This window comes from Scyliorhinus canicula, chromosome 8 (genome assembly GCF_902713615.1).
Source record: "Scyliorhinus canicula chromosome 8, sScyCan1.1, whole genome shotgun sequence".
Classification (NCBI taxonomy): Eukaryota; Metazoa; Chordata; class Chondrichthyes; order Carcharhiniformes; family Scyliorhinidae; genus Scyliorhinus; species Scyliorhinus canicula.
The window spans coordinates 83146-101570 of NC_052153.1; the positions used below are offsets into that span (position 1 = coordinate 83146).

An 18425-nucleotide genomic window follows, 5' to 3' on the forward strand; every position below is an offset into this window, starting at 1 on the left:
TTGTTTCTTATCTCTCAGCCAACTTTTTCTAATCCTTGCCGCCAAGGACCCATCAATCCCACATTTTTAATTTGCTAACCAACCTGCAACGTGGCATTTCTGAAAGTCCAAATATACAACATCCATGGCACTACCTTCATCCACTGCCTGTGTCACCTCATCAAAGAACTCTATTAGATTTGTCAAACACGACCTGCCCTTTGCCCATATATTCTGAGGTTTTACCTCCTGATGTAAAGTGCAGTCTAATACATGGTGGCCAATGAGTAACTTGTCCTGGAGGCTATTTATGTGAACCTGCCAGAATTATTTGTCAGATGTGTGCTGAGCAGGATATAACACTTCAAAACTTAATCCCTGTTTTTTTTTTCCTGAAGCCTACATTAAGGTCAGCTAAGTACCTTGGGGACCATTTAGCACGGTAATACCATGCAATGGAGATATGCTGTGTCAAATGGGACTTTTGTCTTCACAAGGACTGTACTGTTTCTTCTTACCAATGGACAAATGCATCAGTGACCAAATTAGTGATGTCTGTAGATTTTCCCTTTTGGTTCCCTCGGCCCAGTCTGGCAGATCTCTCCTTTCGCACTCTTCTCAGTAGTTGTCCTGCCGAGCCGCTCTTGCTGTTGAACACATCCCCACCCAGAATATTTTCTTACCCTTGCTATCCTCTGCTTCTTGTAAGTTGTTTTCAACATGAAGTACTGATTCATCAGCTAAGGGAGGGCAATAGTTGGTAATTATTAGGTTTCCTTACCAATGCTTGACCTGATCCCAGTAAGAAGTCTTACAACACCAGGTTAAAGCCCAACATATTCGTTTCAAACAATGTTTGAAACAAACGTGTTGGACTTTAAACCTGGCGTTGTAAGACTTCTTATGGTGCTCACCCCAGTCCAACGCCAGCATCTCCACATCATGACCTGATCCCATGAGACTTCATATGGTCAGGAGTCATGTGGAGGACTCAGGGCAACTTGCCTGACTGTATACCAATGTGCTTCCTCCTCTGCTGGGTCTGTCCTACCAATGGGATACAACATAACTCAATGGTGGTGATGTCTGGAACATTGGATGTAAGTTATAAATTTGAGATTTCCAGAACTGAGCTTTACCAGCCCGTGCCAAATTTCAGCACGGTTCAACCAGACATATTAATCCATGATTAAAAGCTGAAGAATGTGGCTAGCTTCAAATGCCTTGCAACCATTTTCCGATGTATACAGATGTGGTGCTGGAGGATTGTAGGTCTACCAATATTGCACCTTTCTTTTAGCAAGAGAGGGAAAGACCAAGCCAACGTCTTCATTGGAAAATGATTGGAATCCATTGAGAGACCAGGTAAACTGTAATTTTAAAGACTAATTGGATTGAAGTTTTGGAAGTAGCAAGGAGGATTAGTGAGGGTGGTGCAGTTGATGTGGTCTACATAGATTCTAGCAAGACTTTTAACAAAGTACCACAAAAAAGCCTCATGGGACCCGAGGGAATGCCACAATCTGGATACAAAACTGACTCCGTGGTAAGAAACGAAGGGGAATTGTTGATGGGTGTTTTTGTAACTGGAAGGTTGTTTCCCGTGAGGTTCCACAGGGCTCAATATGAGGTCTGCTGATTTTTGTGGCACGTATTAATGATTTTTGCATGAATCTGGGGGTAATCATCAAGAAGCATGCAAATGTCACAAAAATTGGCTGCATGGTTGATAACGAGGAGGAGAGCTGTGTACTGCAGGAAGCGGACTGGTCAGGTGCACAGAAAGATGACAAATGGAATTTGATCCAGAGAAATGTGTTGATATATTTGGGGAGCCCAATCAAGACACAGGATTGCACAATAAACCAGAGGATACTGGGGTGTAGAGGAAGTGAGGGACCTTGGAGTGAATGTCCACAGATCCCGAGAGGCAGCAGGACCGGTCAGTATGGTGGTTAAGAAAACGTGAAATTCTTTCATTTATTAGTCGAGGCATAGAATAAGAGCTGGGAGGTTTTGCTGAAATTATTTTCAGCCATAACTTAAGCACTGTATGCAGTTTTGGTGACCTCATTACTGAAAGGCTGTAATCAGACTAGAAAGGGTCTGATGCCAGGACTGCAAAATTGCAACCAAGAAAGATTGGAAAGGCTGGGGTTGTTCTTGGACAGAGGGGGCTGTGCGACATTTGGATTGCCTGGGGTTGTTCTTTGACAGAGGGGGCTGTGGGATATTTGGATGATATATACAATTTTGAGGGGTGTGGATGAGAAGGACATATTTACTTTGGCAGAGGTCAGTGACAAGGAGATGTAAGTGATTTATGTAAATATTAGAGGGGAGATGAGGAAAGGTTTTAACCCAGAGGGTTGTGGAGGTCTGGAACTCCATGTTTGAAAGAGTAGTAGAGGCAGAAAAAGTCACAACTAATTTTAAAAAGGTGTCTGGACTTGGAGTGCTGTGACCTGCAGGTGGAATACGGGAAAGTGGGATTGGGCTGGGAGGCTCATTTTTTTGACTGGCGCACACGATGGGGCAAATGGCCTTTGTGTCATAAACATGCTATGATTAGCTGGTGGGGGATGAATGGAGTTGAGTAATAGTACCTTTTATCTTGCTGCTCCATTTCATGCCAGACAAATTTGCTTTACCTTCTGGTGGAAGAGCTTATTTCAAATTAAGTGTTTAAAATCATGCAACATTTAATTTGTGTAACCTGTGTTGTCCTTGCTGCCAATTTAGTAGCTTTGCATAGTGTTTTTGTTTTTGTTTTTAACATTTGTTTATCTCTCAAGGGACTGCTGGCCTATTTATGATAAGAAAAGGGCTGCATGCTTTAGAAAAGTATGCTTTGAATGGATGAAGAAAATTGCGGTGAGTAAACGGAATAGCATGCTGCAAGTAATGGGGCCTTTTATATGGTGGAAACTTTTTTAATTGGAGGACTTCAACTGGGAGCTAACGAAGGTTAGTAAGATGGGTGAGCAGGAAGGTTTTTAAGTTGAGACCAGGCAGCAGAGTTTTGGATTGACTCCAGTTTAATGAAGGAGTGTGTTTATGTAGTCAAGTCTAAATGTAACAAAAGCATGGTTGAGGGGGAGTCTGCACGTCCTCGGAGTCTGCACGTCCTCCCCGTGTGTGCGTGGGTTTCCTCCGGGTGCTCCGGTTTCCTCCCACAGTCCAAAGATGTGCGGGTTAGGTGGATTGGCCATGCTAAATTGCCCGTAGTGTAAGGTTAATGGGGGGATTGTTGGGTTACGGGTATACGGGTTACGTGGGTTTAAGTAGGGTGATCATTGCTCGGCACAACATCGAGGGCCGAAGGGCCTGTTCTGTGCTGTACTGTTCTATGTTCTATGAGTGCTGGGATTAATGCTGCAGTTGAGCAATGTTAGAGGTGTAAATGTGATCTTACAATTGGATATGTGGTTTCAAACTCCTCAAACATGGCACCAAGGTTGTAGACAGTTAGCAGCGCGTGGGATGGAGGCTACTGGGGAACAGATCTCCCTCCCCAATATTTTGTTGAAAGCAATTTCTGTTCCTCCAGACCAGTCGGACAAAGAGTTTGACAATTTGGTGACAACAGATTTTTTTTTTTAAAAGGTGGAGCTTGGTGTTGTCAGCATGGGTATTGAGTCTGATGCTGTGGTTTAATGTTAAGAGGGCATTGTAATGTCGAACAAGAGTAGTGGACAAGCCTTTCAGTGGTTATTGGGATGGTAGGTCAATATGAAATTGACTGTATTAGAATTGGAGAGTTAACGTTTTAAATGAGATTATTTGTCTCTTCAAGGATGAAGCTGGAAATGCATTTCCTCAAGTCACTGCATCGTTATTCCTGTCTCCAGGAGGTCCTAAATTTATTAACGTCATGTACCATTTTATAAAATTTGTGCTCATGTGCAAGTTTAATGAAGTTCAAAGTAAGTTTCTTTTTGTCTTAAAATGGTCTTCATAATAACTTCATTTAAACTATAGAATTGCAATTTTTTCTGATTATTGTGACGAATGTTCTTAGTAATGCACATTCTTACAGAATGCAGTTTAAAGTAAACTGACTATGATCGTAGAATCATATAGTACAAAAGTTCTGCACTGGCGCTTAAGAATCGCTTAAGAGCAATATGGTCAGGTCCACACCACTATTTTTCTCATCAGTGCATCTTTTCATTCAATTTCCTTTTGAAGGTTGCTAGTAACCCTGTATTTATTCAATCTGTTGGGCGGGACCCCTATCTATTCAGGAATTGGGAGCAAAACATTTACATTTTTCATCGACTGAAAACCGCTTTGAAGGGTTGCACTGTACCAATGATCCAATATGAGTTGTTGGTTTGTTTCAATTATTTACTGCCCTGTAGTTGCTATAATATGTAGAGTTGATTCTAAATAACCTTTTTTGTTATCCTGTTTAGGGATAAGTGCATGGCACAGTGTTTTGTATAGATACAATAGACTAGGTCATCTATTTATGAAGTTTTAGGTATTTGGAGTACTTAACTGTTTGTTTCCACATAAAATAAAACCTACAAAAGTATCACCTGAATATTTACTTCAGCTTCCACAGTATGCTGCCTGGGTGGTATTTACTAGTTTAAAAAGTTTATTAATTAGTCTTATTAGAACCAGATGTCCCATTGCCCTCACCATGCTGTTCTTGCCCCTCTCCTCCAACAGGTTACGGGGCAAAATTCAAAAATAAAAAGCTACGGGTTGATAAATTCTAATGGTGTGATGCCCTGCTACATTTTTTTTAGCCCTGTTGTGGTATTTCATACACATTTCATAAATTTAAAATGCTATCTGATGGCAAAGAAAAATATGTTCTATAAATTTCTGTTCTATTAGCAATGGTATTTGTTGAGAATGGTTTGGGTATAGATGTGGGCTATATGGCCCCTTGAGTTTGCTCCATTATTGAATATAGTTATGGCAGATCTGCCTCACTCCACTTTCCTGCCCTCCTATCCCTTAATTGAAATTGAAAATCGCTTATTGTCACGAGTAGGCTTCAATGAAGTTACTGTGAAAAGCCCCTAGTCGCCACATTCCGGCGCCTGTCCGGGGAGGCTGGTACGGGAATCGAACCGTGCTGCTGGCCTGCTTTAAAAGCCAGCGATTTAGCTCAGTGAGCTAAACCAGCCCCTTAAATGCCTCTGACGAAGAATTTGTTTCATGGACCTCAATATATTATATGTATGAGGATTGAAAGCCCTCTGGAACAGCCCAATAGACCGTTCCAAAGCGTGAAACCTTCGAGTGAAAAACCCCAGAACTTTGAACTTCACTGCCATTTTTGTCATTGACATTTTCAAATGCATTGGCGTTCTTATTAAAATGGTTGCATTCTTGAAGCTTTGCAAATTAGCACATCTGTTAGAGGAGCTGAAAGTGGTGTCGGCAATAATGTTGGCACTTGCTTTATTTTGAAGGGGGAGTTTACTATGCATGTGTAGAGTCTTTCCAGTCAATTTTAGTGACAGGCTCTGACATTAAATGATCGGTATGATGATTTTATTCAAGAAGAAGGTGATACCTGGAAAACCATGACATTCGGAGGAAAACCACAAGATGCCCATTTAATGGCAATGAAAAGTTGCATTGCAGCCAGCAGATTTTTGGAAGGAATTCAGAAAGAAGCTTTTGTTGTTGAAGAATATAAAAGAAGGGAATCGTAAGTATATATGTCTGTCTGACTTTTACAATGTGCAAAGTCCTGCGTTCATACTTGTGAAGCTCGAGGGTAAACCAGAAGTTGTCTTCTCCCCTTGGCGAGTCTGTTCCAGTACATATATAAAACTGGATTGTAACAGGAAATGTGGAATATTAACCAGCTTTGTAATTAATGCAAAAATGCCCATAGGCTAAATTTTAATTCCCACAGCCATTTGGTCTTCACTGAAAAACTAATCCTGATATCCATTAAAGTATAAACCCGGTCTTGGTGCAGAAAAACTAGTTTTGGGTAAACATGGGGAGAATTTGTATTTGTGAGTATAATGATCAAGCAAGATTTCAGATGTTATTCTTTTTGGGTGCAAAGGACATTTGTATGTTCAGACGTTGTTGAGTTAAGATAGGAGTTTCCAAATTTTTGATGGAACACAGTGTACCAAGACCATATAAGTCAATTTCTGAATGTTTAATTTATTCTTTCTGGAAAGTGAAGTAGCCACACCCTGGTTACTGAATTGATTTGAGACCAAGCCAGGTGGCGTGTTTTTTATTTCTTGGGATGTGGGCGTTGCTGGCTGGGCCAGCAGTTGTTGCCCATCCCTAATTGCCCTGAGTGGATTTTAAGATTCAGCCACATTGTTGTGGGTGTGGAGTCACATGTAGGCCAGACCAGGTAAGGATGTGAGATTTCCTTCCCAAAAGGACATTAGTAAACTCAATGGGGTTTTTGCCTCCATTGAAATGGGTCATGGTCATCATTCGCCTTGATTTCAGATTTTTATTGAACTCCAGTTTCACCATCTACTGTGGTGGGATTTGAACCCGGGTCCCCACAGCATTTCCTGGGTCTCTGGATTGCTAGTCCATTGACAATACCACTATGACATTGCCTCCACTATATGTAAGGGGGAATGCTTTCCTGCAATGTTTTTTAATTGCAGAAAACCACTCCATTGACAGTGTAGGAGAGGAAATAGTTTCCTGCATTAGTACTGAACGCATCGCAGCACTGCTGTGTGGGGACAATTGTAAAGCTCATTGAAACAGATGCAGAGGGTGCTGCAGATTATCATTACTATCAATCTCCTCTCCAGTTGTCTTGTCTTGGGGACAGATGTGAAAGACCAAGATTGGGGCTGACCAAGCTCAATCCATCTCCACTGTAATCCACTCACGTGCAGGTGTTGCTCATCTCTTTAAGCCCCTTTTCGTATTCACCCTCGCGCTATATAGCTGTCACAGGCCAAGTCTGCCAGATATGATCAGTACTGGTGTAACCAAGCCACCCTTGCTGATTGGCATTGACATGCCCTGCCCAGAGTACATTCTGTGCAGGCCATTTTCAGTGCTGCTTCCAAAAGGAATTAAACATTTCAAATGAGTGAAGTTTATCAACAAATGAGGCATCAGTGTGAACATAGCCGTTTCCAAAACTCAAAGCCCAAAACCTGTGAATGCGAGTGGCTGCATGTGGGGATAGTTTGCACATCCTGATTTTAATGTGAATATTATCCTCTTTTCCTATAAGACATGGGAGCAGAATTAGGCCACTCGGCCCATCGGGTCTGCTCCGCCATTCAATCATTGCTGATATTTTTCTCATCCCCATAACCCATGTTAATCAAGAGCCTATCTCTGTCTTAAAGACACTCCGTGATCTGGCCTCCACAACCTTCTGTGGCAAAGTGTTCCACAGATTCACCACCCTCTGGCTGAAGAAATTCCTCCTCGTCTCGTTTTAAAGGATTGTCCGTCCCTTTCGTCTGAGATGGTGTCTTCTGCTTGTTTTTCCCACAATGGAAACATCATCTTCTCCACGTCCAAAGATGCGGAGGTTAGGTGGATTGGCCATGCTAAATTGCTCTTGGTGTCCAAAATTGCCCTTCGTGTTGGGTGGGGTTACTGAGTTATGGGGATAGGGTGAAGGTGTGGGCTTGGGTTGGGTGCTCTTTCAAAGAGCCAGTGCAGACTCGATGGGCCGAATGGCCTCCTACTGCACTGTAAATTCTGGGGATAGGGTGAAGATGTGGGTTTGGGCCGGGTGCTCTTTCAAAGAGCCGGTGCAGACTCGATGGGCTGAATGGCCTCCTGCTGCACTGTAAATTCTATGATCTATCTATAACATTCTTGTGAGCCTCTTGGACCCTTTCCAAGGCCAGCACATCCTTCCTTAGATGCAGGGCCCAAAACTGCTGAATACTCCAAATGGGGTCTGACCAGAGCCTTGTACAGCTTTAGAAGCACATCCCTGGTCTTGTATTCTAGCCCTCTTGACATGAATGCCTTCTTAACTGCCGACTGAACCTGCACGTTAACCTTGAATCGTGAACAAGGACGCCAAATTCCCTTTTGTGCTTCTGATTTCCTAAGCATTTTCCCATTTAGAAAATAGTTTATGCTTAAATTTCTCCTTCAAATGTGCATAACCTCACTTTTCCTCATTGTATTTCATTTGCCACTTCACTGCCCACTCGTCTAGCTTGTCCAAATCCTTCTGCAGCCCCCTTGCTTTCTCGTACCTGTCCCTCTACAGATCTTTGTATCATCTGCAAACTTGGCAACAGTGCCTTCAGTTCCTTCTTCCAGATCATTAATGTATATTGTGAAAAGGGACAGCACGGTAGCATTGTGGATAGCACAATCGCTTAACAGCGATAGGGTCCCAGGTTCGATTCTGGCTTGGGTCACTGTCTGTGCGGAATCTGCACATCCTTCCCGTGTGTGCGTGGGTTTCCTCCCACAGTCCAAAGATGTGCAGGTTAGGTGGATTGGCCATGATAAATTGCCCTTCGTGTCCAAAATTGCCCTTAGTGTTTGGTGGGGTTACTGGGTTATGGGGATAGAGTGGAGGTGTTAACCTTGGGTAGGGTGCTCTTTCCAGGAGCCGGTGCAGACTCGATGGGCCGAATGGCCTCCTTCTGCTCTGTAAATTCTATGAAAACCCTTAAAGCACACCCCTAGTCACTGGCTGCCATCCTGAAAAAGACCCCTTTATCCCCGCTCCCTGCCTTCTGGCAATCCCCTATCCGTGCCAGGATCTTGCCCTTAACACCATCGCCTCTTAATTTATTTCACAGTCCTATGCAGCACCTTGTCAAAGGCCTTCTGTAAATCTAAAGAAATCACGTCCACTGGTTCTCTTTTGTCGAACTCCCTTGACACTTCCTCAAAGAACTCTAACAGATTTGTCCGACACAACCTCCCTTTGACAAAGCCGTGCTGACTCAGTCCTATTTTACCATGCACTTCCAAGTACTTTGCGATCTCATCTTTAATAACCGGCTCCTAAATCTTACCAGTGATTAAAGTCAGGCTACTCGGCCTATGTTTTCCAGTCTCCTGCCTTCCTCCCTCCCTCCCTCCTTCAGTGGTGTTACGTTAGCCACTTTCCAGTCCTCTGGGATCCTTCCTGCCTCCAGTGATTCCTGAAAGATGATCACCAATGCCTCCACAATTTCCTCAGCTATCTCTTTTAGGACCCTGGGGTGTAGTCCATCTGGTCCAGGTGACTTGTCCACCTTCAGACCTTTCAGTTTCCCCAGAACCTTCTTAGAGATGAGCCCCAGTGCTACCTGGTCTGTAACATCTCCAATTGAAAATTTTGTATTTTTTTTTTTAAATTTGTTTTAAGACATTTTACTTTGCACATCTCCAGCTTCCTTTTTATGCCTCTGCCTCCAAAACATTGGCCAGTTGGACATTCTCTTTCCCCCCCCAATCCTTCTACCTTTCCCTTCCCCTGTCCTTCTATCTTCAAATCCATTCCCGTTTGACTAATCTTTTGGTCACTTGCATTTTTTAAATCCGCACCCATTTTTGTTTGGTTCTGCTTATATGAAGCACCTTGGAACACTTAGCCACAGTCAAAATGTCCAATAAATGGCAGTTGTATTTCTTTAGTGGCACATGATGTACAAGGAAGTCAATCTTGAATGGCAGAACAGGCCAGCAGAGGGTCTGGGTGCTCTATTCGGGCTTATTCTTGTGATATTGACTTAACTGTTCATTTGTAGTAAAATTAACATTTTTAACCAATGAATGTTTATTTTGACTTGCTCTAGATTATTGGTTGAAGAAAATGCAGCTTTGAGGAAAGAGTATGCTGAACTGAAGAGTCGCGTGGAAAAGTAAGATGCTATTAATAGTTTGGTGATGCAGAACCTTTTATTGCTGAAAAAAGATTTTTCATCCAAGATGTTCACGTTGCAGCCTTCGGGTGACCATCACAAGGATACCAAAGGATCCCGTTCCCCTGACATTGGTGTTCTTGTGATTGTCCCGATGAGCAAGTTGAGAAGGTTGAAGTACTCAATGCTATTTTTGTTTTACCCCATTGAGGTATCTGAAGCCGATCATAACTGATTTTCAAGGTCAGTTAATGGAGCAGTAGTCACGCCTTTAAACTATGCAGCTTTGAGCAGATGTTGGTGTGACAGAAGAGGGCGTGTCCTCCTGATGGCCACTCTGAGGAAGTTACAACCATTGTCTCCATTGCAGTTTGTTTTTCCCTGAATTGCCTGATAACCAAACTGAACTGGGAATTATACAGTACTTGAGGGTAAATGGTTAGAATAGTATTAGAGGTACCTCAAAGCTAGTTAAAATGAAGAGAGAGAATACAGAACTTCTCGAGTTGAAGTTTTGTGCGGAGTTAATTTTTCAGAAATAAAGCCCCTTGTGTTTGCATAGCTGTAATAACAGTGTTCGTTTCAGTGTCAGCATAGACAGGAGAGTAATAACAGGGTTATGGTAATTTAAGGATTACTTTTTGTAGCATTATATGTTATGTGATGTTCAGCCAGGAGATGGTTATAATGTCTTGCTGCTGAACTGTCCTGTTCTTTTCAGACCACTGATTATTTTAGGGAAGTGATCCAATTGGCCAGTTACAGGTTAATAGCTGTGAAATTTTACAGACTGTCAGGCACTAGTTCTCACAACGAAAGACTTCTTTCACAACTTTATTCCCAACACAATTTGTTTAACATGAGGTATCGTGGCACGGTAGCACAGCGGTTAGCTTCACAGCTCCAGGGTCCCAGGTTCGATTCCTGGCTTGGCTCACTGTCTGCACGTTCTCCCTGCGTCTGCATGGGTTTCCTCATTTAGTCCAAAGATGTGCGGGTTAGGTGGATTGGCCATGCTAAATTGCCTGTAGTGTCCTAAAAAGTAAGGTTAAGGGGGGGGGGGTTGTTGGGTTACTGGTATAGGGTGGATATGTGGGTTTGAGTAGGGTGATCATTGCTCGGCAGTGGGGTTAGGGGATATGGTAGAGGTATGGGCTTGGGTAGGGTGCTCTTTCCAAGGGCTGGTGCAGACTCTAGCTGAATGGCCGCCTTCTGCATTGTAAGTTCTATGATTTATGAAATGAACATGCGCTCAAACTTGTGTTGTATGATGTGTAACAGCTCCATGAAATAGCATCAAGATACTCTCTGTAATTTTGAGGGGGACGGTTGGAGATGCAATAGATGGGCTTATAATATGGTGTGGAGATGCTGGTGTTGGACTGGGGTGAGCACAGTAAGAAGTCTTACAGCACCAGGTTAATGAAACAAACCTGTTGGACTTTAACCTGGTGTTGTAAGACTTCTTATTATAATAGCATCTGGTTTAAACATCCTGTTGCATGCAGATGCAAAAGCTGGCATTTTCTTCATTGATCTGATTTTCCCTGTCACTGCTCCAGTGCCTGATGATTATTATTTTATAAAGGCTCAATACTTGTTGTAGTAGACTAGAAAAGATTGCCTGAACTGTCAGACTGCATCCTAAATTACTTTTTTATTCATCTGTAATAGCTCAGATTTAAAAAAATATATATATTTTTTGTACTTCGAAGACTTTGGCTAAATAAATTAAATTTGACTTCTTTTGCTAGAGGCGCTTGTGACATTGCAGAAGCACGTATTCGGAAACAGGAAGAGGTTTGTGAAAATCATTGATAGTACTTTGCTTTACTTATTAAATTTCTCTACCTGGCTTAAATTGGCAGGTGAATTATCCTCTGCTGCTAGGATAAGCTAATAAATCTAATTTACCTTTCCTCCAAAGTTTGACACGAGTTGTTTTAAAAAAAATAAATTTGTTGACCACTAACCTGTGGCTGATGTTGAAGAAAGTTTAAAGTGAATTGAGGTATGTGCAGCGCCATGCTTTTTGTTTTTGTGTCTTTCAAGCCTTTTTATAGCCAAGAGTATCTTTACAGAATGTTTTTTTTAGTGGGGAGTGCAGCCTCCTCCCTGCCCGGCTCTCCAGTCCTTTACTGTAATGTATGACTTGGAGTCACTCATGAATCATCAGGAATGGACACATTCCAAACGCATGACCTCCACTACCTAGAAAAACAAGAATAGATACATGGAAACACCAGCTTCATGTTCCCCTCCAAGCCACACATCATCCTAATATTCAACCCTTTATTCTCCCTGCCAAACATTTTCCTACATTGTGTTCTATCTGTCACATTTTTACCCACTCACTGGACCATCTATATCCTTCTGTAGACTGTTGGTGCCATCCTCACCAACTGGCTTCCTGCTTATTTGTATCATCTGGAAACAGTATAGCTACTGTTATGGGGCCCATAGACTACTCCCACCAGTGTCGTCTTCCCCATGTTATTCCTTATCTGCACCCATGTGGATTCTATATCTTCCAATCCAAGATCACTTCTTCCTATCATATTTACTCCATCTTGTACTAACACAGCTACGCAACCTCCCTTTCCTTCCTGTCCTTATGGGAAAAGTCACAGGCACCTGAATATTTAGTTCCCAGCTTTGATCACCTTGAACCCATGCTCTCTAATTGCTATAAGATCATACATCTTAACCTCGATTTGTGCTGTTAATTCATTTACTTAGTGCTGCATACTATGTGCATTTGAGCCTTTAGTTTTGCCTTTTTCTTTTAACCATTTTCTCTTTTGTTCAGCTCCGTGAGATGTGGGATATTGTAATGGGCACTTTGTCAAAGTTGGAAAAAGAGAAGGAAGTAATCGATTCGTTAGTAGAAGGGAGAGTGGATCTATACACTCTCAATGGAGCAGATGTGACATTAAAAGTTCCAAGACAATTAATAATTAAGATCGAGGGTGAAGCCGATCAGGTCAGTACACTTCATAGTATTGTAAATGCTATGATTGTTCATTAAGTTTTCCATTGCATAAAGATTCCAGCTTATTGGCCAGACTTTTAAACGGTGACGGTCTAATGATTCCAGTTGTTGAATGTGGGAATTTCTTGTCTGTGATTTAGGTAAGATAACTTAATTTTTTTAAAAAGCTTCCCCAGCCCCTTTTTTTTCTCGCTCTCAAGGTGTCGACTTTATCCTGGTAGGTACTTAAACTCTTCAGTACACGTTGCTCATATTAAGCTGCCCCAATTTAAGTCATTAGATGTGCACGTTAGGTGGATTGGCCATTCTAAATTGCCCTTGGTGTCCAAAAAGGTTAAATTGGGTTATGGGGCTAAAGCGGATAGGGTGGAGGTGTGCGGCTTCAGTGGGGTGCTTTTTCCAAGGGCCAGTGCAGACTTAATGGGCTGAATGGCCTCCTTCTGCACTGTAAATTGTAAATTCTATGATTAATGAGACCAGTGTTGGGACGTCTGCTTTCTGTAGCTTTGTGACCCAATCAATGCCATTTTGGGATATCTCCACCCATCTACAAGTCTGCCCTCCAATTCCTTACTCACTGCATTCAGAAGTGGAAAGTGACAAATGAGGGGATTTCATAGAATTTACAGTGCAGAAGGAGACCATTTGGCCCATAGTCTGCACCGGCTCTTGGAAAGAGCACCCTACCCAAGCCCACACCTTCACCCTATCCCCAGTAACCACACCCAACACTAAGGGCAATTTTGGACACTAAGGGTAATTTATCATGGCTAATCCACCTAACCTGCACATCTTTGGACTGTGGGAGGAAACCGGAGGAAACTCACGCGCACACTGGGAGAACGTGCAGACTCCGCACAGACAGTGACCCAAGCCGGAATCGAACCTGGGTCCCTGGAGCTGTGAAGCAATTGATCTATCCACAATGCTACCGTGCTGCCCGTTATGGGGAGGGGTTGACAAATGGCCTCGTCAGCATGTTCAAAGCAGTTGGGGATGGTCAATAAATACGTGGCTTGCCAGTATTGGCCACATCCTACAAAATATAAGTGAAGTTTTATTTCAACCACGTAGAGCCTTGGTAAGACCATGCTTGGCGCACTATCAACATTGTTCGTCTCCTTAGCTTTGAAGAGAGTGCAGTGAAATTTTCTAAACTGGATCTTGGGATGATGAGATTGTCCTATGAGTAGACTGGACCTCCTTTTCTAGAATTATGCACATTCGAGGCAATCTCGAAACATAAACATCTTAAGGGGCTAGATGAATGAAGGCTGTTTTCAATGGATTAGAGATTCTGGCATTAGGTGCAATCTCTGATTCGGGTCAACTACTTGAAACTGAAATTCTAAACGTCTCCACACGAAGGATGTACTGTAACAATTATTGGAAAATCTAATGCACAAGTCGACCAGATTCCAATATCTTTGTTCCTTTGTCAAACATCCATGGGTATGCAGGGTGGCAGTGGTTATTAGGTGGGAGCTGACAGTTCAACAGGGGGCCTTGCACCCTACCAAGGTCCTCACTCTACTTTTGGCATCTGTGACTGTTTAAAAAAGGAGGTAGGCAGAAAGCAGGAAATTATAGGCCAGTGAGCTTAACTTCGGTAGTAGGGAAGATGCTGGAATCTATCATCAAGGAAGAAATTGCGAGGCATCTGGATAGAAATTGTCCCATTGGGCAGACGCAGCATGGGTTCATAAAGGGCAGGTCATGCCTAACTAATTTAGTGGAATTTTTTTGAGGACATTACCAGTGCGGTAGATAACGGGGAGCCAATGGATGTGGTGTATATCTGGATTTCCAGAAAGCCTTTGACAAGGTGCCACACAAAAGGTTGTCGCATAAGATAAGGATGCATGGCATTAAGGGTAAAGTAGGAGCATGGATAGAGGATTGGTTAATTAATAGAAAGCAAAGAGTGGGGATTGATGGCTGTTTCTCTGGTTGGCAATCAGTAGCTAGTGGTGTCCCTTGGGGATCTGTGTTGGGCCCACAATTGTTCACAATTTACATAGATGATTTGGAGTTGGGGACCAAGGGCAATGTGTCCAAGTTTGCAGATGACACTAAGATGAGTGGTAAAGCGAAAAGTGCAGAGGATACTGGAAGTCTGCAGAGGGATTTGGATAGGTTAAGTGAATGGGCTCGGGTCTGGCAGATGGAATACAATGTTGACAAATGTGAGGTTATCCATTTTGGTAGGATTAACAGCAAACGGGATTATTATTTAAACGATAAAATATTAAAGCATGCCGCTGTTCAGAGAGACTTGGGTGTGCTAGTGCATGAGTCACAGAAGGTTGGTTTACAAGTGCAACAAGTGATTAAGAAGGCAAATGGAATTTTGTCCTTCATTGCTAGAGGTATGGAGTTTAAGACTAGGGAGGTTATGTTGCAATTGTATAAGGTGTTAGTGCGGCCACACCTGGAGTATTGTGTTCAGTTTTGGTCTCCTTACTTGAGAAAGGACGTACTGGCACTGGAGGGTGTGCAGAGGAGATTCACTAGGTTAATCCCAGAGCTGAAGTGGTTGGATTATGAGGCGAGGTTGAGTAGACTGGGACTGTACTCGTTGGAATTTAGAAGGATGAGGGGGGATCTTATAGAAACATAGAAACATTAAAAATTATGAAGGGGATAGATGCGGGCAGGTTGTTCCCACTGGCGGGTGAAAGTGGAACTAGGGGACATAGCCTCAAAATAAGGGGAAGTAGATTTAGGAGGAACTTCTTCACCCAAAGGGTTGTGAATCTATGGAATTCCTTGCCCAGTGAAGCAGTTGAGGCTCCTTCATTACATGTTTTTAAGGTAAAGATAGATAGTTTTTTGAAGAATAAAGGGATTAAGGGTTATGGTGTTCGGGCCGGAAAGTGGAGCTGAGTCCACAAAGATCAGCCATGATCTCATTGAATGGCGGAGCAGGCTCGAGGGGCCAGATGGCCTACTCCTAGTTCTTGTGTGACCCAAAACAACCTAAACATGCAATCTCCACTTTGTAGAATACCTTAAAACCTCTAGGCCATGGTATACTGACAACGCCAGGTGTTTAGTAAGACCCTGGTGCCAGGGCTTGCTCCCCAGTGGTCAGACAGTTAAATGTATTACTCCAAACTACTAGTGACTCGCCACACTTCCTGGTTGCAGCAGAATGTATTTGAGAGCTGTAACCTTTATACCACTTTCTGACCTTGGTCATTTGACATATAGTGGAGTATTTTAAATCCGGTCATTGAATTGGGTTATCAAGCACACCCTGGCCATGCACAATTTCCTGTTCTCTGCAGGAGGGTACCTGGGTACCTGCCAGTGACTTCTGTATCTTGGTACAGCAGGAAGAAATTCATTCCCTATACCCAAGAGGCCAACATCTAGCCACTGCCCTGGTAACATCTTTTGACATTTTTGTCTGAGTAATCTGATAAAACATTTTATTCTTTTTTAAAGTTCAGAATGAGTCTCAGTGGTGCACTCCCCCCCCCCCCCCCCCCCCCCCCCCCCAAACATCCCACCCATGTTGGTTAAGTTTACAGCAATGGCAATCTGCAAAGGATAAAGTGACTGAAGATTGAAAAAAGGACTGTTGAGGGTACCTTGTGTTATGTTGGGATAGTTGGGATAGTTTTTTTGAAGAATAAAGGGATTAAGGGTTATGGTGTTCGGGCCGGAAAGTGGAGCTGAGTCCACAAAGATCAGCCATGATCTCATTGAATGGTGGAGCAGGCTCGAGGGTTGAGCGGTACCATACTTGAATGTAGGGAACAGTACTGTTTCTGATTTACATCATAGAACATAGAACATAGAACGATACAGCGCAGTACAGGCCCTTCGGCCCTCGATGTTGCACCGACATGGAAAAAATCTAAAGGCCATCTAACCTACACTATGCCCTTATCATCCATATGCTTATCCAATAAATTTTTAAATGCCCTCAATGTTGGCGAGTTCACTACTGTTGCAGGTAGGGCATTCCACGGCCTCACCACTCTTTGCGTAAAAAACCCACCTCTGACCTCTGTCCTATATCTATTACCCCTCAATTTAAGGCTATGTCCCCTCGTGCTAGCCACCTCCATCCGCGGGAGAAGGCTCTCGCTGTCCACCCTATCTAACCCTCTGATCATTTTGTGTGACTTAAAATTCAGAAACTCGCCCAAATAGAGCTGGAATAATTATGTAGGCTAAAATCCATTTCAATCATCAAATTTGGCCTGTTTATCGTGCAAATATTTATTGGAGGGTCGGTGGTTGAAAAGTGATTTTAAAAGAGAACTTCCAAACACTAGTCGTCTTTAATTGGAATCCTTTCCTAACAACCAATGTTTATTCACAGATTGGTGATCTGTACAAAGCTGGTAAACTGAATCTTGCAGCAGTAATCCAGCTATGTAATTGGTGCCTCAGACTTCATGGTGACCAACATAACCAAGTGGGCCCAGCAGAACTGGACCAACATCATCTGACCTTGGAGAAACTGACAGAGTTCCTAAAAAATGAACTGATTGAAATGAAGAAAAAAGGGTAAATGCAGGATTTGATCGATTGGGGAAATGTAAACTGAAAGACTGTTTGGAAATTGGAACCAAGTCTGGTGTAGATGTGAATAAATCTGTGTTCAGATCAGAATGTGCAGGAGAAAATTGAAGTTTTTAATCTGAAAAGCACATGTTTGTGACACATGAACATTTTTGAAAGTTAATTATTTCCTTCTGTTTTCATTGATAAAGTGAAGCAATTCAACCCCACCAATAGTCTCCAACTCTGCTCTCATGCTCTGAAGAGTTAGAACCAATGGGAATTTAACAGTTTGAACATAGAACAGCACAGAACAGGCCCTTCGGCCCTTGATGTGCCGAGCCATGATCACCCTACTCAAACCCACGTATCCACCCTATACCCGTAACCCAATAACCCCCCCCCCATAACCTTACATTTTAGGACACTACGGGCAATTTAGCATGGCCAATCCACCTAACCCGCACATCTTTGGACTGTGGGAGGAAACCGGAGCACCCGGAGGAAGCCCACGCACACACTGAGAGGACGTGCAGACTCCGCACAGACAGTGTCCAACATCATGGACATCCATTCCTCACTGGGTGGTCTGAGGGCTCTCTACGTCTTTCTTGAATGAAGGTCCAACCAATTTCCATCGATCATCTTTGCCTGGCTGAACTTATTCTGACATTCAACGAGTTCTTTAATTTGAAGATAAAAGCAAATTACTGAGTATGCTGGAATCTGAAACAAAAACAGAAGATACTGGACAATCTCAGCAGGTCTGACGACCTCTGGAGAGAGAAGGGAGCCAATGTTTCGAGTCTGGATAACTCAAAGCTGGAGAGAACTGGAAATGGGGTCAGATTTATACTGTAGTGGGGGAGGGAGGAGGTGGGGCTGGATAGGGGGCCAGCGATAGCTCCCTTTTCTCTCCACAGACACTCCGACCTATTGAGACTGTTCAGTATTTTCTGTTTTTGTTTCCGTTCTTTAACTTGGTTGACTTCCTCCAAATAAAAGATGTTGCTATGAGTACCTGCTTAGGTCCTTGCTATAGCTGTCTTACTGTGGGTTTTTTTCTTTCAGATGGCAGCTGTTCTTCATTTTGCCATTTATACTTTCCTCTCGACCACCTTTGCTTACAA

At 42.9% G+C, this 18425-nt stretch overlaps 1 protein-coding gene across 2 annotated transcripts in view; it reads left to right on the plus strand.

Annotated features, from left to right (window-relative positions):
- Positions 1 to 834: 834 nt before the first annotated feature.
- Positions 835 to 18425, plus strand: part of haus6 (HAUS augmin-like complex, subunit 6) — a 49762-nt gene continuing 32171 nt past the window's right edge. Inside the window, exons 1-7 of one of the 2 annotated variants that reach the window (XM_038803985.1) lie at positions 835 to 2853; positions 3776 to 3905; positions 5509 to 5656; positions 9720 to 9785; positions 11540 to 11585; positions 12595 to 12768; positions 17114 to 17301. In XM_038803985.1, coding sequence (XP_038659913.1) covers positions 2839 to 2853; positions 3776 to 3905; positions 5509 to 5656; positions 9720 to 9785; positions 11540 to 11585; positions 12595 to 12768; positions 17114 to 17301 — 767 coding nt within the window. In that variant the 5' untranslated portion in view covers positions 835 to 2838. Of the gene's footprint in view, positions 2854 to 3775; positions 3906 to 5505; positions 5657 to 9719; positions 9786 to 11539; positions 11586 to 12594; positions 12769 to 17113; positions 17302 to 18425 lie in introns of both variants that reach the window. The other variant, XM_038803984.1, reaches the window with a different exon arrangement.